This window comes from Sander lucioperca, chromosome 11 (assembly GCF_008315115.2).
Source record: "Sander lucioperca isolate FBNREF2018 chromosome 11, SLUC_FBN_1.2, whole genome shotgun sequence".
NCBI classification, from domain to species: Eukaryota; Metazoa; Chordata; class Actinopteri; order Perciformes; family Percidae; genus Sander; species Sander lucioperca.
In genome coordinates this window covers 6783946-6810970 of record NC_050183.1, presented here as the reverse complement: position 1 = coordinate 6810970, position 27025 = coordinate 6783946, and the positions used below count along the sequence as shown (strand labels likewise).

The 27025-nt window shown below is 40.3% G+C and overlaps 2 protein-coding genes across 4 annotated transcripts in view; one reads left to right on the top strand and one right to left on the bottom strand.

The window, feature by feature from the left end:
- acbd6 (acyl-CoA binding domain containing 6) overlaps window positions 1-19321 on the bottom strand; it is a 40884-nt gene extending 21563 nt beyond the window's left edge. For both annotated transcript variants that reach the window (XM_031306976.2, XM_036006861.1), the window contains exons 1-5: window positions 18841-19321; window positions 18541-18605; window positions 8499-8595; window positions 4812-4888; window positions 72-177 (exon numbers count right to left, since the gene is read on the bottom strand). In XM_031306976.2, the coding sequence (XP_031162836.1) occupies window positions 72-177; window positions 4812-4888; window positions 8499-8595; window positions 18541-18605; window positions 18841-19122 (627 nt within the window). In that variant the 5' untranslated portion in view covers window positions 19123-19321. The remainder of the gene's footprint in view (window positions 1-71; window positions 178-4811; window positions 4889-8498; window positions 8596-18540; window positions 18606-18840) is intronic.
- A 22-nt stretch (window positions 19322-19343) lies between these two features.
- The window catches only part of xpr1a (xenotropic and polytropic retrovirus receptor 1a), a 71865-nt gene continuing 64183 nt past the window's right edge, over window positions 19344-27025 (top strand). The window contains exons 1-2 of one of the 2 annotated variants that reach the window (XM_031306975.2): window positions 19344-19422; window positions 20741-21300. In XM_031306975.2, coding sequence (XP_031162835.1) covers window positions 21232-21300 — 69 coding nt within the window. In that variant the 5' untranslated portion in view covers window positions 19344-19422; window positions 20741-21231. Of the gene's footprint in view, window positions 19458-20740; window positions 21301-27025 lie in introns of both variants that reach the window. The other variant, XM_036006860.1, reaches the window with a different exon arrangement.

Below are 27025 nucleotides of genomic sequence, written 5' to 3'. Positions count from 1 at the left end.
GTAGCACTATTAATATCAACTCATGCCATCAGTAAAGTTTCACTTGACATATTTCTGCGTTCTGTAGTTACCTCTTCGTCTTTAGTATTGACGTCCACTTTCTGCGAGATGATGGCCTTGCTAATGTGGTCGATGTTATTTTCTCTGCAGTAGTCAAAGATGTTCTTATCCTCTTCCCTGAGAGTGAAACAGAAAAAGAGAGAGAGATAGAAGATTCTGTCACCTTTACCTTAAACAACTTTAAACTTCACTTTCTTTGAGATATTAGGATCCTCTACACCGTGTCCTGGCTGCTCTGAATAATTTACAGAGCTCACTGTGAACAGTTCTCAATGAAACTACTTTCTACCTCAGAATTAGTCCCAAAGAAAAATGGTGACAGTATGTGTAGTCCATGATCCAGAGTAACAGGGGCACTGAGAAAATATGTTATCGGTAATTTGGGTTAAAAGACCCTTTAACTGCCTTGTGTGTCAATCCAAGTGCTTTATGTGTGAAGTGTGTGCACACCCAGGAAAGCAAACGCCATGCTACTAGATCATTTAGTCATCAAACACACAGGCGTAAACACACAACTACTCTCTCTGTCTCACACACAAGCAGCAGCTACACGTGTCACATCCCTCGGGAACACTGGCGTGTGCACGTACACACACGTACACACACACACACACACACACACACACATTCCCACCACTGATTATATCTCTGTGTCTCTAATCACCTCCTGGCATTGGGGACAGGAGTGAGTGCTGGGGGGAGACGGTGCAGTGGTGGTGGGCTGTTGGGTGAAGGGGAGAGAAGGGGCGAAATCTCATTTAGAGCTTTACGCCTTCCCCTCCCTCATACCCAATGCCGGCCATTCAGATTAATTGAATTTAGTGCTCTATTGTCTGACAGAAATCTCGCATAGCAGCCGCTTTACTACTCCCACGCAGTAAGTCAGTCATCCCCAAGGCCAATCCCCCAGTTCCTGTCTCTGATGCCTGTTTGCTCTGCCGCACTGTTGCCTTACAAATCCCACACAGCACACAGGAGACACCGTGGGCTGTTGCCCAATTAAGACGAGGATGTTGTTTAGCTTTGTGTTGAGTATGTGGCCTTAACATTCATAGTTAGGGGTTCAGTTATCGTACACTGGCTATGAAAATTCAAGCACAAAAGTCATATTGAAAAAGGTGACGAACTTCAAGGTTTTCCAAAATGTTTTGCCTGAAATGAAGACCACCTCCACTCACAAAAACAAACCTTCAGGGAAAAAAAGGAGATGGGCTGTTTTACACAGCATTGTGTTGGCATTTATTTAATGATTTAAGTATTTGTTTGGGTCGTCACTTACTAACTAAATTAATCACAAGTAAAGACATCTGAAGACATCTCCTTGGGTTTTGGAAAATTGTGATGGGCATTTTTCATAATTTCTTTACATTTATTAACCAAACGATTATTCGATAAATTGAGAAAAAAATGGACACATTCACTCATTATAAAAATGAGTAGTATTAAGTTGCAGCCCTTTTCGTGGCTCCTTACCACCTCTGCTAAACAATTTCCTTTGGGGAAATCCTTGTTTGTACCCAGCCAAAAACCAACCAGAGGCACTGTTGGACTATGGCAGTTTTTAAACTCACAACCAATCAAATGATTTTCTGAGGATTTCCAAAAGTCTTTATCCTGACTTCTTTGAGCTTGATGAAAAGGTGGTCGCATATATATTAATTAGGGATGTCCAGATCCGACCACGTGATCGGAAATCGGGCCCGATCATGTGGTTTCAGACTTGATCGGAATCGGATGTTACCTCCCGATCAGGACTCGGATATATATGTATATATATATTCTCTTTATTTTTTAACACATCTATAGTTATGCGGTGGCACAGAGTTAGACCCTTTTGACTCCACACAGAAACAGCAACGCGTGTGGCATGACATCACTTTGTTGCAGAGACGCTATTGGTTAAATGCTGGCAAAGTAGAACATGGAAGCAGCTTGAAGCGGAAAGTGCGAGTATGTCTGCGGTCTGGAGGTATTATAAAGTTGATGACAACAACATTGCCATAGCAAACTGTGAGATATGTAAGAGAAGTGCTCTGTTTGTTAACAGAGTTGTTGAATGTTAAAATAAGGTGAATTAAATAAAAAATAAGGAACATCCTGGATCTGTTTTTTCGCTCTTCTTTATTCTTTTTTTTATATATTATAGAAGTATCGGATTGGGACTCGGTATCGGTAGATACTCAAAATCAAATGACTTGGACTCGGACTCGAGGGCAAAAAAACCTGATCGGGACATCCCTAATATTAATTATATTAAGTGCTCGACAGGCTGTGTGTTTGATACAAAGAACAACAATTGCATCTGAGAATCCTGGCAGTGGCATAGTTTCTCGGTCCTACTGCGACCCACTGCCTTCAAATTTCAACTCTCTCTTCATACACAGCTGGATCAACTACAACTTAAAACTCCCCCTAGGGGACGTAAACCATTCTGACTCATGATCAACACATTTTATTGTTTACTGTAAGAACACACAAACAAAGTTTTGTCTGCTGTTTGTTCTTTAATGAACCTCCTTTTCTTCAGATTTTCATCTACACGCTTTATCTCTCCCGGCACTCTCTTTCCTCCCCTCCCTCATCCCACCATCTCCCCCTTATCAGCCTGTGATGAATTATGAATAACTCATTACACTTTTATCACTGCTGGGTTATGTATGAGCACATTCATTTACATACTCCTGATTACCAGCGCTATGTTTATTCATGAGTCTCCACGCTGGGCCACACCCACTTCCTTGTCTGATGGCCATGGTGACCCCAAGTGTCCCTGATGTGTGGCCGCCATCCGTCTCCCCGGCAACTAATCAATAGGCCAGCTCATCAGTCTTACGTTGATGGTCGAACAGGGCTGGCCTGACGGGCGCATGACACGTCCTCACATATATATATATAAAGCACGAGCACACATCTAATACAGTGTAAGGTTAAATAATAATATAATAATAATAATAATAATAATATGCACATTACTAAAATAAGCTAAATGTGAATGTACACACACACACACACAACACCTGTATTTAGTCCACACCACAGTGAGAGTAACACACGGACAGGAACACACACAGGCTATAAACAAACAAATGATTAATGTGGGTCCTATAACGACGTGACATCAACAGCACCGCAATGCATGCTGGGAAGGTCACAGGCTACTCTGTCATAAAAACAGCTAGGGTACCAAGGGTTTTTGTGTGTGTTTGTGTACGGTGTGTGTGAGAGTGTTATGTGCTCACATGTGTGTGTTTGTCCAGTCTGGTGTACTGGCAGATATGTCTTTCATCCATCAGGCTAAACTGGCCACAGTGGTGGAGAACACTCATCTTCCTGGCCTGAGCTTCACTGATCAACACCACGGCCACACCATCCATCACGCACAAACACACACGCACAGAGCTACACAAGCCGTCATCATATCCCCTATAGGACCCCGGTCGACGCTCTCAACATGGCTGAGCTCCACAGAAGTACTAGAAACAATGAGAACTCAAATAAGTCAGCAGCGGTTTCCAGCAGTGTCCGGACAACAAAGCCTCCAGTGTTCCTTCCAAGGTGGGTGAGAGAATTACAAATGTAACATTCAAAGCCTCTTCAATCATTCAATCACACACTGATCAGCTCAGTGGCCCAGGGATATTGCTAATCAATCCTGCTTTTGTCAACACACACACACACACACACACACACACACACACACACACACACACACACACACAGATCAAGCTGAGCAATGCAATTAACTCTCTGTCTGGTTAACAGGTGCTTAACTGTTTAATATGGAGTGGGTCTGTGTGTGTGTGTGTGTGTGTGTGTGTGTGTGTAAAAGAGAGAGAAAGGAAATTAAAATGCAGCAGAGCAGTGAGTGTGACAGTTCCAGCAGGTTATGCATGGATTCCGATGCAATCGTGTCGACATATAGCAGCAAGTGTATGTTTATGTGTGCAAATGTGTGCATAGGTGTGTGTACATGCCATGTTAATGACCTCCTTCATGCTGGTTTCCCCCTTGGGGCATCGTTGCTACTGGATATCGTCAAGGGGAGCATCGTTCTGGGAAACCTGCTGAACTTGCTTCCTCTCTGCTGTACCCGGCACATCTTCATCACCCCCCTCCCACAAAGTACCCCCTGAATGGTAACGTAATTAAAAAGGGGAGACTCTGGCCACCTCTTCCCAAGACCGTGCATACTAATCACATACAGCCATTTAGGAGGAAAACCTGCAGGATTCACACATCTCATTTTCATCTCCAAAAGAGCTCTTTTTTCATTGAAATGAAGATGAGGTTTTTAAGCTTGAGTAAGTCTGCCAGGCAGAAGTAAATGGAGAATATATTTCATTAACATAAATCAGAACTGTATGACATCTCTGGGCCCTGACTGCAGTTGCGCTGTTGAATAGAATCAAATACAGCATCAAGACCAGTGGTTAACAATGCTACAGTAAGACTCAGATTGAGTTGACCTAAGCATTAAATAAGTAGTGATTCAAACTGGTGGAAATAGCTGAGTCTGTTCCAACACTACCAAAGAACTGAGAAACTGCATTTAGATTCTTTGGTCTCTGAAAACATAACCAAAGAACACAGTTAAATAAAGAGAGTGTGTGTTAGATGTGTAAAGAGTCAACAATGCACAACTTGTGTCCCTGAAATCCGACGAGATGCTTTCCTTGCGTAATTAATATAATAGGCATTTTATGATGTACGGTTGTCTGTGTGTGTGTTTCTGTTACTTCTGATGTAAATACCTGATCATCTCCTCCTGGTATAGCGAGCTGACTGTTGCTCCTCCGAAGCCCGTTCTTCTTTCTGCTTGTCGTCTTTCCTGTCAAATAAAAGACAGTCACACATTAACGAACAATATCCACCTTATACACAGTTAACACTAAAATAAGACATTTTCAACGCAGATGTTGGTCACCGTTAACAAAACGTACTTCTTGTTTAAGGATAGCTAATGTGAAACAACAACCTAGTCTAGTTTGGCTTAGTTCTGCAGCCTGTGTTGCTATCCCATATGGACAGAGGTCCTGACCTTATTGTTTCGTGTGCTCAATGCAATACAAAAGAGTTGAGTTCATCTATTCACTGTATCTATGGCTTTTCACCTATAGCCATTGCAAAGCTAATGCATGACATAGAAGTTCAAAATGTGTAATTTTGAAACAAGCCTCTGGGGCTTTAGACATGACCTCATAAGTAATAAATGTCCAACAAAATGCACAAGACCAATATAAAATATATAATATTTTGTGACTCTTGTTAATCTTCTGTTTTACATTTAGTTCAGCCAAGACTTTGTTACAGAGCCTATTCTTCACGGACCAACCTCGACTCACAAAAGAACCCACACAAATCTGATTTCAGAAAATAGCGAGAGTGGGGGACAGCATGACAAGAGAAGCAAAACAACTATGGGTGCACTTTTGGGGAAGACCTAATTCACTTCAGAAACTCAGAATATTTGCTGATGCACTGGCCCTTCTCCTCTGCAGTATAATGTAATATAAAGCCAGTGTCTGCTCAACAATTGAGACAGGAACAGAGGTCAAATTCTGGGTATTATTCTCTCCCCTGCTTCTTGGTCTATGCACTCCTACTTACACTATTTGACTGTGCTTCCAAAAGAAAAGAAATTGCCATGCTATGGTGCTTTGTTAACACTAATACAATCAGCTTCTTTTCAGGGGGGGCATTTGTGCGTTTGCTGGCCTGTCTGCATTGTGCAGCTATGAGGCAGAGTCAGCGCGTATTGCCCCTCAGCATGGCCAAGAGAAAAGAATGTGTCAGAATTGGACATGGGGTTGACAGTGACGCTATTAAAGAGACATAAATGTGGAAAGAGAGGAAAAAAAAAGGGAGGGGGAGGTAATAAAACAGTGAAGGGGTTACAGAAGATAAGAGAGGGTGGGGGGAAGATTAGTAGAGGGAAAGCAAGTAGCAGAGAGGTGGAGTACAAAGAAGAAAAGGTGCAGTAATGACAAGGCGAGGGAAAATAGAGGATGAGCAGAAAATGGAAAGAGCAGTACAGTAGGTCACACAAGACATGTCAGCTCTTAATACATAAATGTATTCTTTGACTTTTCAGTTCTAGAAAAAAAACAACCTACTCCCATCTCTCTGATGCTGTGCTTGTAGAGCATTATGTGACTGTGAGTCCATCCCCCTGTTTGGAGAGTATGCTACACTTTAAGAGGGAATCCACACTGTTCAGATGTTTGCCTCATGTGGACACGGCAGGCACATTCAGGTGTGAATTACAAGCTATGGCAACTTGTAGCCCTAACACCAGGGACCAGCTGGATTAAGGTTTTCTAGATATTTTAAATATGTCAATACTTTAAACATTGACAGTGAAGGCTCATGCATACCTTCAATATCTTGTGGACAGGTGCGTAGGAGGAAATGCCAATGAGAGAAAAGAGAATTCCTGCACACTGTCCTATTTACTTGCAATAAACTTTTATTTAGAAATTAAACATTTCAGTCCTTATTCCTTAGACCATCACCAGGATAAAGGTCTAAGGATTGAAACCCCTGAACGTATATAAAAGTTGCAGAATTACAACTTTGACATATATGGCAACTAGGGCTGCCACCTCTTAGTCGATTAGTCGACTAATCGGTCGTTTTGGTCTTAGTCGACTAAGATTTCTTTAGTTGATGAGTCATTTTTTAAGCACAAGATTTAAAGTGGTGCTTTTGCAGGATTAATTGTGGAGAAACTCAGTTTTACAGATGGTTCATTAACTACATTTATATTGTGCTTTTCTAGTCTTAATCACCTCTCAAAGAGCACAGCTCTGTCGATTACATCAACTAATCGACAAAATCATATAAGTGTTAGTTGACTAAGAATTTCTTTAGTCGAGGACAGCTCTAATGGCAACATGGTAGAGTAGTTTCTTTATAGTTATAATTTGTATCTCAAATACCAAATAAATATGAGGTTCAGGCAATCAAACTTTATCTGGTTATATTAATTAATGAATAGTCTTTTCCAAAGCAATGCAGACTTAATATTGTTGGCCTAATAGCAACCATCTTAATTTTAGAACATAATTTCTTTATGTAAAAATCTCAATGTTTAATATTTACATTCATATTTACTGAGCAGACATTATAATGTTAAAAAATGAAGCATGACAAAATTGTTCTTAGTGTTCCAATAATACTCCTCCCAACTAAGCAGACAGTACAAACTTGTCATTGTAACTGAATGCTTCCGCTGCTGCCCCAAAGGACAGCCTATCCATGGCAACACAAGACTCCTTACTCAGTCGAATGATATGACACAGGAGTGTGTAGAGATGTAAACAACAGTCTCTCTTATGTCGCCATACACACAGGCACTCTAAACAGCCAGAACTATGACAGTTTCTTGCATTATTAATATCCCAAAATGTCAGCTATTGAGGAAGACAACATAACCTTCTCATGTATTTTTCATGCTACATGCACAAAATAAAGAGCCACTGAAAGGCCTGGGACAAAATGACACTGTGACACTGACCTCCACTGGCAAAAAAACTGCACTGCATCTTAAATGGGCAGCAATGACATTAAATGTTTCTTTATTTGTCATACTTTTAAGCTTACAGTGGAGCAGAGCTGAGTCAAATACTTATATGTTTATTTGAAACACCTCTAAAGGCTAGTTTTACTAAATGTTAGAAAACTTATGCTTAGAACAGTTTTGCTTCAGTTTCTTTGTTAAAACATTTGCATCCAAGCTGTTGTTTTAGTATTTCTGTCTTTCATGTGTTAATCATGAAAGCTGAGTGACCTTGCAAAGAGCACAGGATGTATCCCTGAGGGCAGAACACATAATATGGAGGAGATGCCGTGCCTAACCAGAGATAAGAAGAGAGCTACTGATTGCATGAACCGAATAACTTGACTCCCAACTCCTTTAAAAAGACACTGTTGTGAACAATCTTCAGTTATTTTCTGTACTTATGCTGAAGTGCTGTAAACTGACTCTACTTGCTGCAAGTAAACAAACTTTTAAGATAACTCCAGTGATTTTGTCCATTCTTTGATAAATAATTATCCTAACATTAAACATGAAGGTGGGTGGAATTAGTCATTTGGCAAAATGTTGTTAGTCCTGTAGGCACTGTAGGAGCTTTTCTCTGACAGGATGAATTTTACCTTTACTTCAGTATCATCAACAAGTGACAAACTCCACCAACATCGACCTTTAAGCAGGACAAAATGAGTGCTGCAACAGGATATGTTATTTCACCAGGTATGTAACTAGTTTGCCATCTGTGAAGTTTACAGCTTCACTTAAGGTTTTATTAAGCCTTGCATCCACTATACTAGGATTCAGAATGATACAAACATGTATAGTAGTACACCATACACACTAGTTTCTATTCAAGATTGGTATTGGAAATCAGCTTTGACTTCTCTGAAATGGTTCAGATTACCTTTGTGCAGCCTTCAGGGTCTAACACATTGACACAAGAAATGTACTCCTGCATTGCCTGATCCGCCTCCATGTCGCCAAGCTGCTTCCAGGCTTGCCTGTAATGAGAGCATAATTGTCACTACACAATCATAAACCTACAGTTGTAGGGGTGTGCATTTGTATCTGTACCATGTGTTGTTGGCGTCATTCATTTATTGGCTTCCTATCAAGTTCAGGATCCATTTTAAAGTTCTGGTTCTGACATGTAGAGCCTTGCATGGTCACGGTCACGCGCACGCACGCACGCACGCACGCACGCACGCACCAAGATGACAAATTAATTAATGCAATCTTTTTTTTTATTGTTTTAGAGAAGGTACAATATACAGTGCAACATTACAATGTCAATTCTAACAAGAAATCTTTCTATTAACCTCATCCCACCCACAACAAACAAACCCTTGTGCCGAGGAAAGGAGGACAGATAAAGAAACAAAGAAACACATAAAAACAAAAGAAAAAAGAAAAAACAAACAAAACCAAAACAACAGCTTTCTTCTATTACTCATGATAGCAAATAGTGTAATCATTGTGCTTTACAATTCTTAGCAGTTATTAAGAAGGAAGTGCGGTAAGTCTTTCAAAGTAAGCCGGTAAAGGCTCCCAATTTTTGTAAAATGTTCTGGTTGATCCTCTAAGAAAGTATTTGATTTTTTTTCTATTTTTAGAAACATTTAATATCAGAAAGCCATGTGGAGGCTTTTGGTGGTGTAGATGATTTCCATTCCATAAGTATCTTCCGTTGTGCTATTAAGGTTGCAAAAGCAACAACACTTTCCTTACTATTGGGCATTACAAAATCACCCCCTTGTACCCCAAACACGGCCATTGTAGGGCTAGGTTGTAGATCTAAATCAAAGGCTTCATTTAAGATCTTAGATATTGATGCCTAGAACTCTCTCAACCTGGAACATGACCAAAACATGTGAAGTAAGTCTGCTCTGTCCATTCTACATCTGTCACAGATGTCATCCATGTCAGAGTATATTTTGGCCAGTTTAACCTTACTATAGTGCATACGGTGAAGAACTTTAAACTGAATCAAATTCAAATGTGCACAAGAAGAGGTCCCATTCACCCAGCTTAGAGCCCTGTCCCATACAGCATCTGGTATATTTGTCCCCAACTCTTCTTCCCATTTTGCTTTGATAGGATCCATGGATATACTGTAGAGTGACATAATTAAATTGTATATGTTTGAGATTTGGCCTCTTAAGGTTAGAGGGGTCTGTAGTATATCCTCTAGGTCAGAGTGCTCAGGTAATTGAGGAAATGATGAGACGTGTGTTCGAATGAAATGACGAACCTGAAGATTGTATCCAAATCCTAAGTGTTGAACTTACTACTGGGCTGGAGGAGAAGCGCGATTGGGAGAGGGGGAGTTTTGACGTAATCAGTGCAGCAAGTGACGCCAGTTTAAAAAACTTGGCCTCTGCACTACACCAGTCTGCTTCAGGAGATTGAAACCAGAATACATTTTTTTGTAAATTTGCAGCCCAATAATAAATCATTAAATTTGGGAGGGCAAGCCCACCCCTCTGTCTTGAAAAAAAACTTGAAAGTAACTTATCTGTTGCTTGGAAGAAAGACTTTGGAAGGAAAACTGGAAGACTTTGAAATAAATGTAAAAATCGAGGCAACACATTCATTGTAATGCAGTTAACTCTTCCGGCTAAAGATAAATAAATGGTGCGCCATCGCTGGATCTCAGATTTTAGTTTCTCAAGTATTGGAGTGAAGTTTGCATCAAACAGACCAGAGAAAGACGGGGTGACATGGATTCCTAGATACTTGAACCCTGACTTTGATATACAAAATGGAAAGTCTGTATCTTGTATTTGATGCGCCTTCTCATTGATAGGGAAACACGTGCTTTTTGAATAATTAATTTTATACCCTGAAAAGCTACTAAAGTCTCCTAGAATCTTCAAAATTACAGGTGTAGAAGACAATGGGTACATTATATAAATTAAGAGATCATCAGCATACAAAGAAATGTTATAATCCATTCCCATCCTGCTATTACCATGTATGGACTGTGTGGTTCTAAGCTTTATTGACAGGGGTTCTATCGCTATAACGAACAGCAACGGACTGAGAGGGCAACCCTGACGCGTTCCTCTGGATAAAGAAAAATAGTGTGAACATAATTTATTAGTGACTACTGCATCCTTAGGAGAAGAACACAATAGTCAAACCCAAGAAACACATTTTGGACCAAACCCAAACCTACCCAGCACGGAAAAGAGATAGCCCCATTCGACTCTGTCGAAAGTCTGCTCCGTGTCAAGGGACACCACTACCTGTGGTGCGATCCCAGACGCTGGAGAATGCACCACATCTAAAAGTCTGTGGATGTTGATGAATGAATGACGCCCTCTCATAAAACCTATCTGATCAATTGAAATTATATCTGATATGACAGAATTTATTCTAGCGGCCAAAACCTCAGAGAGAATCTTAATATCGGCATTCAAGAAAGATATTGGCCTATAAGAGCTGCAGTCCATCGTATCTTTACCTGGCTTCAGTAAAACTGTGATAAGAGCCTCTGTGAGGCTCCGTAGGAGGGATGACTGTTCAAAATAGTGGTTAAACATGTTAAGAAGCAGAGGTGTCAGCTCTGAAGAAAACTTTTTGAAAAACTCAATTGGATTGCCATCTGGCCCAGGGGTCTTTCCCGCTCCGCATATGTTTAATTGTTTGTTTATCTAGAGGTCTTTCCAAGCTTTCACTTTGGTCTTGTGTAATTGTTGGAATATTCAAGTTTTCTAAAAATTCTGTCATATGAGAGGTATCATGAGGAAATTCTGATGAGTATAATTCTGAGTAATATTTTTTGAAAGTGCTGTTGATTTCTTGGGGGTCTATTGTCATTTCTTGAGGCGCTTTCCTAATAATAAGTAGAAGTCTGGATGCAGATATATCCTTCAACTGATGGGCGAGAAGATGCCCTGCCTTCTCTCCATGTTCATAGAAAAATGCTTTTCTGTAGACAATAAATCATATTGCGCTTTAAGGTTCAATTTTTCTTTGTATAGCTCGGGTGTTGGAGTCTTTGAATACTGATGATCAATTTTCAAGATAGTCAATTAGTTTTTCCTGTGTTTGCCTTCTTTCTTTATTGTGTGATGCTGAAAATTATATTATTTGTCCCCTTAGTACAACTTTTAATGTTTCCCACAATATGGATGGTAATACAGAGTCCATCTGATTAAATAAAAGGAAATCATCTATTGCTTTTGATACGTAATGACAAACGTTTGTATCCGAAAGTAATGCTGTATTCAGCCTCCAAGCAGACCTTGCGGGATAATTAAGTGCAATGTTAAGGTCAAGGATGAGGGGTGCGTGATCAGACTCAACAATGGCTGAGTACTCTACAGACTTTATTGAAGGGAGAAGATGTTTGTCGATGAAAAAGTAATCTATTCTAGAGTAGGACTGGTGTACATGTGAAAAACAAGGAAATTCTCTTTTACTATGGTATACAAATCTCCATGGGTCTATACAACCTATATGAGACATGAGGCTAGAGAGCATCCTGGACATCTTTGATGTGAGTCTAGTTTCAGGATTTGAACGGTCCAGAGCTGTATCCATCACACAATTCATATCTCTGCCAAATATTAAATGATGTGTGATTAAAGCAGGCAATAAGGTCATTATTTCCTTGAAAAAAATCGACAATGTCCAAGTTGGGGGAATAAATGCAAACTAAGACCACAGGGGTGAGAAAAAGACTACCTGATACTATAACACCCTTGAGGATCTGAAATAAGTTCTGAGGGAGTGAATAATACCTTTTTATGAATTATTATTGCTGTTCCCCTAGCTCTGCTGCTAAAGTTTGAATGGTACACCTGTCCTACCCAAGCTTTTCTAAGCAAAATATGGTCTTGAACACGGAGGTGTGTTTCCTGTAAAAATGCAATTTCGGTGTGCAGTCTTTTCAAATGTAAAATTATCTGGGCCCTTTTCACTGGTCCATTCATGCCTCTAACATTCCAGTTAGTAAAACATACTGCAGACCCTCCTGACATATTTCTACTTTCTGTGCCATTCATTGCCTAAAAGTCGTCTATCAAACCATATGGGTGGTAAAGCACGCAATAAAGCATTGTAAGAAGCCATGAGACTGACAAAGAACGGGGGAGAAAAAAAAAAAAAAAAGAGAAAAAAAGTAAATAAAAACACATAACCCAGCAACCCATCCCTGTTATAAAACAAATGAAAAACTCTAGGTTCATCCTCTGAACTATGACGAACCGCAGCTTTAATGTGGTTAGACTTCCAATAGTCCTTCTTGCTATCTCTATATTAGGCTATTCCCAATCATACCGCAAGCAAATAAACGCACACATTCAACGTGACGACTTGAATTGTTTAGTGAATTAAACAGCTGACATCAAACAATAACTAGGCTAATTAAATCTGACATAGGGCCATATCCAACAGACCATATAGAAGAAGTGAACTTATAAGCCTGAGTCCATTCGAAAAGAAAAAAAGTATACCAGCTATAGTCACATAGTCCACAACAGGTAGCCCATCAATCCTTCAAAGATATTGTAATTTAGTGCTTCCACTAACGACTCATTTTCTAACGACTAATCTTTCGATTAGTCGACTAAACGACTCATTTAAAAAAAAAAAAATCAAGTGTTTATTTTGTGTCCATTTTATTTTGAACTCAACTGAAGGGCCAAAACATAAAATATCACATGTGCCATAAACAATATAAATAACTTAAATGTTACCAAATAAAAAAATGACAAATGTAAACAATATAAATAACTTTAATATTACCAAATAAAAAATTGCAAAGTGGGATGTTTCCACATTCCAAAACAAATATTGCACAAAGTTGCTATATCAATATAAAACAAAATACAATTTCCAGTGCAAAGTATTTGCTTAACAGTGCAAATATAAAAAATAATTCAGAATGTTTCAAAATTAGAGAAAACAGTTTTTCAAGGTCAATGTCTCCGTTTTCAAGAACCCAGTTTAAAGCTGCTCTATGTCATGAGTAACAGAAGGTTGTAGGCTTAACTGAACACAGTCCATTACAGCCAAGATGGCAAAAAGGAAAAAAAAGAAAGTAAACTCATTACACTGTCCAAAGTGTAATTTTCCATTATATTCTAACATGTTTGGAAGGTGCTGACATCTATGAAATAAGTCTTGTCTGACCGTTTTATAATAAACTCAACTGTGTGCAAGCATGTAGAGTGCAAGAGAGTATAGTGCCCAACTGTGGCCACTTCAAAATGTTGTGTTGTAGTGCAAAAATGTCAACATGTCCACATGATCTGGACTTAAGCTGGCTCTTTTCTTTGAAACTATGTTTCCAGCTGAGGAAAACAGGCGCTCAGAAGGTGTAGATGTGGCCGGTACACCTAAAAAAGACTTCGCAAGAGATGCTAGGCAAGGAAACCTGGACTGATTGGACTTCCACCACTGCAAAGGATTTGTGTTTTTTGGTGAAGGCTGTTCCCCAGTATAACTGAAAAATTATTCTCGCACTGAATGCATGTCATCAGTTTCATCATCCTCACTGTCCATTTGGTGGGATGATTCATCCGAGTCTGACCCCAGCAATGTCGCCAACATTGAACCCGGGGCCTTTTCACTTGTGTCAGCAGAACTGCTGGATGTGACGTGCTGCCGTACTAAAACATCAGACTTCTGCTTTTCTTCAAGTGCAAGATGTTGAATCTTCCCCTGCATTCTCAAGATGTCACCTGCAGATAAGAATTTCAGCCTGCGGAATCCGGGATCGAGAGCAGAAGCAATTAGGCTGGTATTTGGGGTGTCTTCAGTGAATTCAAGCTCATTTTGCCACCTTTCAGTTATTTCATTTTCTGCAGCTTTCTGAAATGCCAGTATGTGGGGATTCTCAAATGAATAAGTGGTCTGTGCACTTTTTAGAAGCCCTTTAATGAGTGGGGGTAGGCTAGAGGGTGTCACATATGACTCCCCACTTAGGTACACTGTAGCACATTCGAAGGGTTTTAGAGCTCTCTCAAACTCTTCCAGGAGGCTCTATTGTTCTGGCTTGAGGTCAAGGTAATGCTTTGATCTATTTGTGACCCCTGGTTCCACCTCACACTTACATCTTGAATGAGGCTGTTTTCTGGCTGTCCCATTTGTTTTTGCTTTACCTTCAGGCTATTGCTGGCAACCTCACTTGTCAAAGTGCTCCACCAGGGACCTTGCAGCGCCAGTGGCCTTTTGAATATGGGTATTCTTCTTCATAGCATGGTTCACAATTAGCTGCAGAGTGTGACCGGAGCAGCGGACAGAAGAGATCCCATGTCTTTCTTCCAGGATTTTGAGGGCACATACAACGTTTGATGCATTGTCATGAACTATGGCGAGTATTTTATGCAGAGGGATTTCAAATTTGGCAACTGCAGTTTCAATCCATGATGCAATATTTACAGCTGTGTGCCTCTCTTCAAGTGGCATGGTGGTCAAATTAAAGTTCATGAGCTCCCATTCATCATTTATGAAGTGGCAGGTTAAGCCCAAGTATGCCTCTGTGGCCATACTTGTCCACACATCTGTTGTCAGACATATCATGGAGCTGCAGGACAAGGCATCTTTGGTTCGCTGAAATTCCTCATCATATTTCCTCTCCATCATTTTGGTGAAACATGTGCGTTTGGGTAGCCAGGTTGGAATGTTGCCACCATGTTCTGGAATCCTTCACCTTCAACGATGGACAGTGGTCTCATATCTCTCATAATCATTTTCAGGACACTGTCAGTGAGTACTGCTGCAAGTTGTGGCGTGCAGTCCTTCAGTCAGACTACTTTGCCTGCAACTGACAAAAAGAGGAGAAAACTACACAATTAGCCTACTGATGTAGAGAGCCCATTCCTAATATCCTGTCTGGGCTTTCACCTTAACATCAATATCAGCCTACTTTTGTTACAAAGCTCATTAAGTAAACTGTTCACAAACATTATGTATTAACAATCTAAGCATAAATATCTGCATTTCCATTAGGCTATACCATATTAGTCAGAGTCTGGGCTAGCCTACTATGCTTAGCTTAGCTCCCTCTGCTTAGCTCTGCCTAATAATGAATCGCGCTGAAAGCACGCAGGCACGCAGCTATGCTGCTCGCGTTTACACTTGCGTACATGGCGGGGTTTAGCTTAGCTCCGCCTGCTTAGCTCTGCCTAATAATGAATCACGCTGAAAGCAGGCAGGCACGCAGTTATGGTGCTCGCATTTACACTTACATGCATTGCGGGGTTTAAAACATTACTGCCAAAGTCTAAGTAGCCTGTTTAACATCCAAAGACAGTCATTGTACTTCTCAAGAGTTAATAAACAGTACAGACTAGCTTGCCGTTTCATTAATAATCATATACTTACATTGTCTTTTCCTTTTCTGTGGGCGCATCTTGAACAACTCCTGTATGTTTCCTTTTTAGGTGCTCGTGCATCGTGGTTGTGCTGCTGTGATAAGCAAGTGAAGTATGACAGAGTGTACAGACCACTCTTTTACCAGTTGGCCTGAAATACTCCCATACTTTAGAAGCTTTTGGTCTTGTGCTCGGACTTGATACACAGGGCTCCCCTGCCTCTGCCATTTTTCAAATCTAAGCAGTGAAGGCAGGGGGGAGGGGGAAGAAAGAGGATAGCAGATTAACAAGCAGGGCGCAGACAGCGCACAGACTGGTGTGGAGGTGACTAAAAAAAATTGCTGTCGACTTATTTTAATGGTCGATTACGTCGACTAACTGTCGTCCTGGCTGAATGAAGACATTATGACCACAGTTCAGGATAGTCCTCTGAAATAGTAGCCTGGGCTACTCACGCGTAGCAACACGACGGTCATAAAACTCCTGGGCCTCCTTCCGGTGAAGAAAAGATGAACGTTTGATTTTCAAATTTAACTCGAAGGCGTGTAGGATACAGCAAGCTAACCGTACGTTCTTCTCATACAGCAGCTGTTTGATGCCTTTAAATGCAGCGCGTTTCTTCGCCAGACCCGTCTACAAGTCTGGGTAGATCCTAAGTTTGGATCCCTTAAACTCCACATCGTGAGTCCCACCGCAATACCTTTTCCTTCTCCTGGAACCGGTGGAAGCAGATCACCAAGGGACGGGGAGGCCGGTGTCGTGCCAAGGTACTTATCCCTGCCAGGATTTGTATCCCCTGGCTGTGGGAGCGTGCGTGCACTCAGAGAAGCAGAATTTAACTGCTGCACTTCGAATTCAACTCTTAAATGGAACAAATAGCGACGTGGAAGACTCGACAGGGATTTCTATAGTAATAAGGGACTCATTTATCTACATAAATAAGTTTGTCTGTTACATTAAGGCGACGTGTGAATTGTTTAACCTTGTGTTGACTTCAGGTCACATTGGTCCGTTTTAAATTATTGTTTTATATCAGAAAATATTGGACGTAGAAATAAGCGCTGAAAATGTGTAGAAGAAAAATTTAAAAATGTAAAACGTTGGAAAAAGCAAAAACAAATTGTGAAAAAAAAGGCGTCACAAATGTCAGAAAAAAAAGTGTTTTTTTTCAAGGTTGAAGGGAAGACAACACGTCGTGTAGTATTGTGGATTAATCAACAGTGTTTTCCAAAGTTCCATATTGACATGCGCCTTAGCTACATAGGCTGACTGATAGGCCTATCTATGTGAGTCATGCAGGTTTATGAACAATATTTTTTCCTTTAATCTAGGCTACCTCCATCTGTCCATTCTCTGCGGGTGTGGTCTGACAAGGATGCCTCGTCTTTGCTAACCCGTCCCTCCCTGCCCTCTAACGTGATTTCTGTTTTAATTTAATTTAGTTTAATATGGCTTTTCAATTAACCGCTTTGTTCACCTGTCTACCATATAAGTTACAGAGGGGATACACAAAATATCAGGCCGTTTTTTCACCTGATATTTTGTGTATCCCCTCCCCTAACATGCAAAGGGTCTGTCCTATTATCATGTGTGTTATTTTCTGTGTTTTTCAGGTCACAGTGAACAACCTGAGATAATATGGAGATGTCTGCTGTTTTCTAGCAAAAGTTACATAGGGGATACACAAAATATCAGGCCGTTTTCCACCTGATATAATGTGTACCCCCGCCCCCACCTTGCAAAGGGTCTGTCCTGTCATCATGTGTGTTATTTTCTGTGTTTACCAGGTCACAGTGGCCAGGGGATACAAATCCTGGCGGGGATAAATACCTTGGCAATACCTTTTGGCCCAGAGAGCTATGTGCCCGCTCCAGGTCGGGGGGCTTTTCAGAGACGCCTTCACCCATCACTTCCATAAGCATTTCAGACACAAATTTTACAGTAGACTGGCCTTTCTCGCTGTCTTCTGGGACGTTCAATATTCTGAGGTTAGCCCTTCGAGAGCGGTTTTCCATGTCTTCTACCCGGTCAAGTAGAGTGGCGGTTTGCTCTTCCGACTGTTTAATCTTTCTCTCAGCTGTGTGTAGCGCAGCAAAGTTGTCCCCAGCCAGAGACTCGGTTGCGTTAAATCGCAACTGGAAACTAGTAACAGTTTCTGTAAGTGTATTCACGGAGGATTGTAGCGAAGCAACCGACTCCTGAATAAGAGCAGAAATGTCCTCTTTGAATGAAGATCGTTGTTTATCCAGCTTGGCTACAAGTTGACTCATGGAAACCCCTTCGGTGCTTGAAGTCGTTTCAGAGCTAGCTGCAGCCATGCTAGCGACTCTGCTAGCCACGCTAGTACGGGTTGTTGGTTGAGTTGTTGGTGGCTTGTTCTTGCTCATTTTGCAAGTGGTGTGTCTCTTCCCGGTGTATTAATGACTTTTGTAACACGAGTCTTATAAAAAGTGGCGTTTTTAAAGGTCAATATTGAAAAGTTAAGCAGGGAGTTCTCCTAACTCACGTCCTATTTCCGCATGGCCCAAACCCAAGTTTAATTAATGCAATCTTGTAACATTTTTAAACATATGTACAAACTATTTATTGAAAATTGTCATCCAATTTTAAGCTACATACCATTTTCTCTGTCCTTCAAAGTCAAAGAAGCCAGGCTTTTGTGTATTGCACTTTCCCACTTTGGCCTGAAAACAAAACAAGTCTGAATCATTCATCTCATCCAGTATTATCCAGATCTAGATTCATCAGATGACAACAGAGGTATCTGGGCCTACCTCATCTGTTAAAAATCAGTGATGATACAAGGGTGTTAGGGATTCATACAATGTATTTGCTTCTTATCTAAAGCCACATCTTGCTAGTATTCGAGGGGTTACATTTGGCCTACACGACCACAGTGCCATTTAATCCGAGACTCACCTGTTTGTATCGTGCATACAGGTACAGCAGCTGGTCCCTACTGGCAGTCTGAACCAGATCTCGTACGCGGTCGGCTGCAGACTCAAACTCCTGCTCCAGCCCTTCTCCATCCAGCCGGTCCCCCGTGTCATCAATGGCGCTGCAGTCAAATTTACCCAAACCCATGTCTGAGTCCGAGTCCGAGCCTGCTCCACCGAGAGGCTCCCCTGTGTCGGGCCGGGCTGGGTCTGTACCTGAGCCCGTCGCAGTGTCCGGAGAGGACGACGGCGACCCAGAAGCCATTGTTATTATTGTTTGTAACGGTAGCGTACCGTCAGAGACGACGTGCGCCGTAGATCCGTATTAATAACGTTAAAGACGAACGGAGAGTAGCTGCCTTCAATATATTTGTTGAGTATTTCAGTGCCGATTTCGTTTTTTAATCCGTTATCGTTAAGAATCGGTGACAGTCGGATTTGTTTCTACCGTTGGTCCGTCTCAGGCACTGTCAACTAAAAGCACCGGCTAAAACTTTCTGCTAGCAAGAAAGGTTCCGGTCTGTGCTTCATGGTGCTCCTTTGGTATAAAACAACGAATCAAACGGTAAAAAAAAACTGTGAAATTGTCGGTTCATTTTGGTATGACAGTGTTTTTAAAGTAGATCACAAAATCTACATGAAAAGAAAATATTTTTGGGTTCATTGTGTGAGTGGTAACCATTCGGTTAACGTGAAAACAACCAAGTTGAAACGCCTTTGTCAGTTATTGTTAACCTAGCTAAATTAACGTTAACGTCAATAGCTAGCTAGCTAGGTTAACTAAAAGTTACGTTAGCTTTTATTTGGACTTGTAAAAAAGAAAATGGTTTATTTGTAATATCTTCATATATAAACTATTTGCATTTTCTCACATAGCCTACAGCTGCCAACATTGTAATTTTTAAGTGTAACGTTAACGTTACGGCCTGCATTTTTGCTTGTTGGCTACATGGTTGCTTGGAGATGTGCTCAATGAATCTACAGCCTAGTAACCATAGACAGAAAATAACCCAGGTAAAGTAAATGTGGGCTTTATTATTGCTATATTAGTATTATTATTATTATTATTATTATTATTATTCTGTTTTGCTAGCTTTCTTTTTTAAATTAATTACTTTGTCCAATTTAAGTCTAATTTGTTCAATTTCAATGACAGCAGCTGTCATGAGGCAAATGGAGTAACTTTTTAGACGCATTGATGGGAAAATGCATTAGCGCAGTTTGTCCAGCAGGGGCTGCTATTGGCATAATGATGAATTGTTACCTGCAACTAGTCTCTCTTTGCCAGACCTTCCTCCACCGCAGTGCAACAGACGCGGTTGTCTCAAACGCTCATGAGATCATCTTAAAACTATATCTTATATGTTTCTTACACAAATACACATAAGAGCCAATCCAACTTGTGTATGTGTAATAGTCTCATTACCTTTGATTGTATTTGTCATAAAAGTAGAGATCTTTATGGACAGCATAATGACGTTCTTTTGAAATAGCCTAAGTAATGGTAGCCTATTATCCTGTTGTCTTAAAACTCTGTGCTTTTCCAGAGCACAAACAAAGGCTTCTTTTGGCCTATTTAACTGAGCATCTAAGTAGCCTATATGTAATTCGCTGTCCCATTTTAAGATAAATTGTAGAAATAAGCAGAAGTAGGATACTCTGCGAAAAAGTTTGCATATCCATAACTTGAAGGACTGCTAATCAGAAATGCCAGCAGAACAGAGACAAAGAGATGATGATTTTAAAAAGTACGTTTGCAATCATTATGTGATCTTTAAATTGAGTTTGCACTATTAGCTGGTTGGAAAACATGGACTGTAAACTTCTAGGTAGGCTAGATTATTCTATTTTGAAGTTTAACTGTATCCCCTCTTTGATTGCAGACATACAACAATAACAACAAACTGAATTGTGTGTAGAAGGTGCGGGGTTCCCTGACCGCACTGCCAACTAGTTTTAGTGGAGGTCCCAACAACGCCCGGTGCCACTGCGCGCTCTGCTGACGCAACCACGTCGCTGTGGCTCAATGCGATGGCGGACCGCAATGTCCCCAGACCTGCCCAGAGAGGGACGGAGCAAAGTCACTGAGCCACTCTCACCGGCTCCCTTAAACTGACTACCTGTTAAAGAGAGGCCGCTGCCATTGCCGTCCCTCTCGTGAATTAGTATGTGGGACGGGATCTGCTCGGAGTGCACTGACCGGGACGAGCCAGAAGTGGAGTGAAGAGGAGCAGAGTGCGCCGGGCTGACGCACCGCATGTTGAGCGAGCAAGTTGACTGAAATAACAAAAGTCGCGTCGACGAGGAAGGGGACAGCCGCTCTTGGATTTAACGGAGATTCAAGGGGATAGTTGATAATTTCTACAATTTAAAAATGAAATTCGCGGAGCATCTTTCGTCCCACATTACTCCAGAGTGGAGGAAACAGTATCTTCAGTATGAGGTAAAGTGAAATGTATCTTGTAGGTTATTAGAAATAAACTCCTTATGAATATGGGCATGGCCGAAATTCCTACAAATTATACATATTTTTTTGTTTGAGGAGAGTGGAAGATAAGAGTCAAAATTTACTATTATAAAATGTAAAAGCTTTTTAAAGGATTTTTTTTTTTTTCAGTTTCAGTTTAGCCTGCTCATGAGAGCAGTAAACGACGGGAAAGATAAGGGATGTCCTATTGTTTATGGAGGGGGAATTGACTGCGGGTGGATTATTGCTGTTTACTGAGTTTTAACACCTAAAAATAAACATAATTAACAATTTACTGAACAATTGAATGTCTTTCATTCTGGAACAATTAACAAAACAATTATGTTATTAATTTTAACAATACATATACAAATAAATGTTTCAGAATATTCTATAAATACATAATTTCGTAAGCTTTTTATAGGTTCATTTTTCACTTTTTCTTTGCAAAAACGAATATGGATATTGATTTCAATAATATATTGTTTTGTTTTCTTTCATGTCTTAATTTCTTTTTTTAGTTTGTTCAAAACTAAGGGGTATATAAATAAAAAGAGAAGTGTGTACATTCTCTGTTACTTTGTTAATTCCATCCAATGAATGAACCTTCTTTTGATTTTCCATTCTTTTCTTTTTTCATTATTCGCAACAGAATGCAAGGGAAGTCTCCCAGGCCTTGATTTTGCATTGTTGTAAAATCACAAATATTTTTTTGTAAATGTTCCTTGTTTTTGACCAGAGTTACATAGTATTTTTACTTTATCAAGATCTAGTTGGTATTCGTATTTTGCACAATTAAATAGGAATGCTTGTCTCTCTGAATCAACCTGCAAGACTTCATCTAACAGGATATGGTGTTTGGTTTCCGTTGTCTGTGGATTGATGGAGACCTTTGTGTGCACACATGGTCTTTGGGAGTATTTCATATTCACACCCCACATCTTGCTGGCTCTACATTAAGAGCTTTAGTGCAGACATGCAGTGACAGGACCGGCTGCTCTATTCCATTTAGCTCTATGAATTATAGACAAAGACCCTTCTCAGCAGCCCACATCCCAGACTCAACAGAAGCTCACTGCACTGGTTTTATTTTGGAAACATTCCCTAAATAGTGTTACTAAGTTGGATGGTTGCTACAGCAGACATTTGGATCAGTCCAGCCTGACAATAATGATATGCTGTCATCATTGCGTGATAAAAACATTTTCAGACAACATAATTAAAGTGGGCAAAAATAGGTGTCAGACATGTGGACACACTGAAGAGAGGTAGAATGTAATTTTAATTTATTATTTACATACACAGCCTATGCGGGGTCTTTGTGTGAACAGACTGACGCACAGTGAGCCCAGGGACAGATGCATGGCCATACCAGCCATTTTACACCTCCATTCTTCAGCTCGCCTCTCACTGACCTGAGATGGATGATGATAGATTTTCTCTGTCATCTACATTTAGTGGTGGTATTCAGTTATATTACATATAATAATCTTGAATTGACATTAAAGTTTTAATTATATAGTATTTTACCAATATATTTACACCAGTAATTCCCAATAGAGGCAATTCAATTCTAAACATTGATTGCAGATGATTGCATGTTTTTATTTTAGATATATCAAATGATATTCTATCACTGTATTACTGGAGTAACTGATTATCCGTCTATATTAGGTACTTAGTTATTTATTTATTTTAAGATTTAAATTTGAAGCAAAACAACAAATCTTGTGTGAACACAACTGTAATCGACCATTGGTACATTATTTAAATAGAGCAGAGGCCTATGTTTTTGTTTCCTTTTTTAACCATCCCAAAAACCCAACCTTTACAAACATATTGTTGTCACATGTGTAGCTATTGTTGAATTATGTAGAACAACAAAACCAGTCCCCTATCCATACAGTTTGTATTCTTTCTCAAATCTGAATTATACATAGGCTTTGCAGGAAGTATGGGTTTGTGTGTATTTGTGTTACTGCGGCTGCATCAGTCTTTGTCTGACCTCTGTAAACACCACTACCTCCTGAGTGGGCGGGATAGGGAGAGATCAGAGATGATGGACATCTTATTCGAGGCTTAAATGCCCTCTGAAACAAGTCAAGAGACAAGGACAAGAACATAAACTTATCTGCAACAAGTCGGTTGATTTTAGTGAAGTGGGTCACTAAGATAAAACAATCAATTTTAATGACGTTCTGAAAAATGCAAAGCCTTGATATGCTGCTGCAGAAGCAGCGTCAGTCCATTGACTGTTCAATGAAGGGAACATTACAAATATCTTGAGAAATTCAGATAAACATTCAGTCATTACACACAGTAGTAGTCAACAGTCCCTTATGATTTTTTTCTGTTTTATGTGTTGCAGTGGCCAGTGATGGACTTGTCTGTTTATTAAATTGCATACTGACACATTATTCTAGCAACACAGGTCATTCTTACCCATAGTCCATGCAGTAAAATATGACACTTTTTGTGGCATATGCAATATTACAGCTGCCCACATCCAAATTGAATGTGGTTTGAAGTGATATTCTTGCCTTTGTGTGCTAGTTGGGTTAATTAACCTGCAGCCCAGTTTTAACTCTCCTCCTTTTTTTAGAGCACGCTATTGTGTGGAAAGCTGTGCGCTGTCTATTTAGATTGGTCAGCCAGTTTCTATGCAGATGAGAAGGATGCGGCAAAGTGGCTGTTCCAGCAAATACAGGCTTTAGTTAGTAAGCCACTTCATTTGAACATGGAGGCATTGACAAGGCGATTGAGTGATAGAGTAATTATGTGTCTGCATTATCCTGTGGGATTGTAGTTATAAACCTTTATGCCAAACAGCTGTTTGGTATGGAGGTATGCATGTCCTGCCAACTCCAGAGATTGATAGATAGGGAAAGGATTGGCTTTTAATGATATAGTTAAATAGATAAATAATATATAGATAAAAAGCTGTTTTTTATAAACTGATTTTATTGTCTGCTTTCTCAAGTCAATTGCTCTACATGATTGAGGGCTTTTCATGCAAAAGCAAAAACCTGTCTGTATTACAGCATGTAAGATGTGTGCAGACTATAATTAGTTGTGGCAACTGTTGAATTCAGATGGAAATTGAGAAACTAATGTGTATTAAACAGAAAGAGTGAGAGCTAGAGATGCAGGTGTGTGTGTGTGTGTGTGTGTGTGTGTGTGTGTGTGTGTGTGTGGGCGAGAGAACAAGGCCACTTATGCATTTACCTCTGCAGTCTAATCACTCGTGTAAGCTAAAATGAGGAGGAGGAGAGTGCATGTGGGGAATCACATTTACAATTCAAACTAGCAAAGTGACATTATGTTGAGGAAAAGCAGGTGCTTGTGTGACTTCAGTGAGTGATTGGTATTTGTTCAAAGGTGAAGCCTTGTCTTTCCCTAATTAATATGAGTAATGTCGTTTAAATGTCTAAACCAGCACAGTGAGCTTTGTTTTGTGACAGACGTAATGGAAATGGTACATAAAATATATAGCATCCCTCTTATCATCTGTATTTTATGTAATGAACGTGTGATTTATCAGCATGTTCAACAATATAAACATTATGTATACAACAGGCATGGCATGGCAACTGCTGAGAACCCCCCTTTCCATACCTCCCTCCTTCCTTCCATCCTCACCTCATCGTACCTCCCCCACTGGGAGGACATCTGGTCCCCGACCAGACCAGCCCTCTGCTCCCCTCCCTCCATCCTCTCTTCCCATCCTCTCTACTCCTCTTTCTACATGCAGGGATCCACTCAGACACAGAGCTAGGGATTCAGGTGATGCACCGTTGGCTTTCTAGTTGAGCCAGAGATCTCTTCAAACTATTAATGCACACTGTGTGATCTTCTCAAGTACAGGGATAACAACCTCAAACATCTTAGGGGAAGTATTTTCCCATCTAGCACTCAAAATATTTTGGTTAGTGTCCACTCAACATCGGCAACAGTCTCATTCGACATAGTGACTTGAGTCTGGTACTTGTGATACACGCATGTTTGGTTTAGTGAGTGTGCATCATCATCACGTTAATGCATGGTCATTCAAACTGGCGGTCCCATTAGGTTTGGCTTAGTTACTGTCTACAGGTTTCACCATGCCAAGCCTGCAGGTTTATCCCAGTTCCCCAAAGAGCCCCTTCCCATCACTACCATCACCGCCATCACCATGGCAATGCCTCCCTGTTTGAATCTGAATGTCTATTTCCCACCTATTAGTCAGAGGGGTGGGGGGGGGACTCCTCAGAGATTAGCCAGGACCGGGCCCTGCTCCAATGGTGTGTGTGCACAGTTGGCTTCCTGTGATCTTTATCAGACTACCAGAGACAACATGCTACATGCAAATGAAATTTTTACATCTTGGATTAGACTCCAGTGTCAGAGTCTCATTCTGCATGTAATTCACAGAGGAACTTAAGTATCAACAATCTGGGTTCAACTAATGCACCGTAGTTTCTGAGGGGTTTCCACCCACACACAGGATTACTCACACCTCTCACTGTCATGTTACAAAAGCAGAAGGTTATATAGGAAGCTGGACAAAGAGAGTGGTTTGATGTGGTCAAAGACAAGACAGAAAAGCGTACAGGTTGCCAGTTTTGGATAACAGAAGAATGTTCTTCTTACACCATACATCATATTTGTATTTTATTTACTGACAAAATGCTGAATATTGCTAGTACTTAATAAAACTTCATGAAGTTAAGTAGACAGACAGTTTTTGGTCCTGAACAGGATTCAGTTTTAGTCTTTTCTCTGATTACCACTGATATGTTCAGATGAGCCAGCGTGCAATTATCTGTCAGTTTCCATTATCTTTGAGATCAATCTTATTGCAGAGAAACAACCTCATTTAACCACTGCAGCCCTCTCTCTCTCTCTCTCTCTCTCTCTCTCTCTCTCTCTCTCTCTCTCTCTCTCTCTCTCTCTCTCTCTCCCTTGTGTCTGTCAGTTGGTCTGTCTGTCTGTCTCTCTCTCTCTCCCTTATGTCTGTCAGTTGGTCTGTCTGTCTGTCTCTTTCTTTCTTTCTTTGAACTATCATTGTTCATTTTAAAATTCTGGGCATTCTTTGTTGTTTATTGTAAAGTCTTGTGGAGTCAGACCATTTCCTTTTCCTTCTAGCTAAACATAATACACTAAAATGGATAACAAACTGGGTGCAAGTAGAAAAATCTTTGTTGTTTACCATGATGGGGCAGTGGATATGATACATGCCTTTGGTGTGGGAGATCTGGGTTCAATTCCCACTACGATACATCAACCAATGTGTCCCTGAGCAAGACACTTAACCCATAGTTGCTCCAGAGGCGTGCAAACTCTGATATATATATATATAGCAACTGTAAGTCGCTTTGGATAAAAGCGTTAATTAAATGACATGTAATGTAATGTTTACAGCAATCTCTCTGTCAGATTTGGCAACCAAAATATGGTACTGCTGGGCGTGTACATTCTCAGTTCTTTGAGCTATTGCAAGCTCTAGAAATATCTGTGTAACTAGTGTAACTTGGAGTAAATGAGATCATTAAAATGCCAGAGTTTGTGCATTGTTCATTATGTTAACAGCTGTGTGGCAGTTGCAAGATTCTCCAAAACTGGAGAACAAGTGTTTAGTTAATGGCTCTCAAATGGCTTTAGATGGTTTAAATGCTACTCTAAAAGTAGATGGTGATAATAATTGTGTAATGCCTCTTGGTCT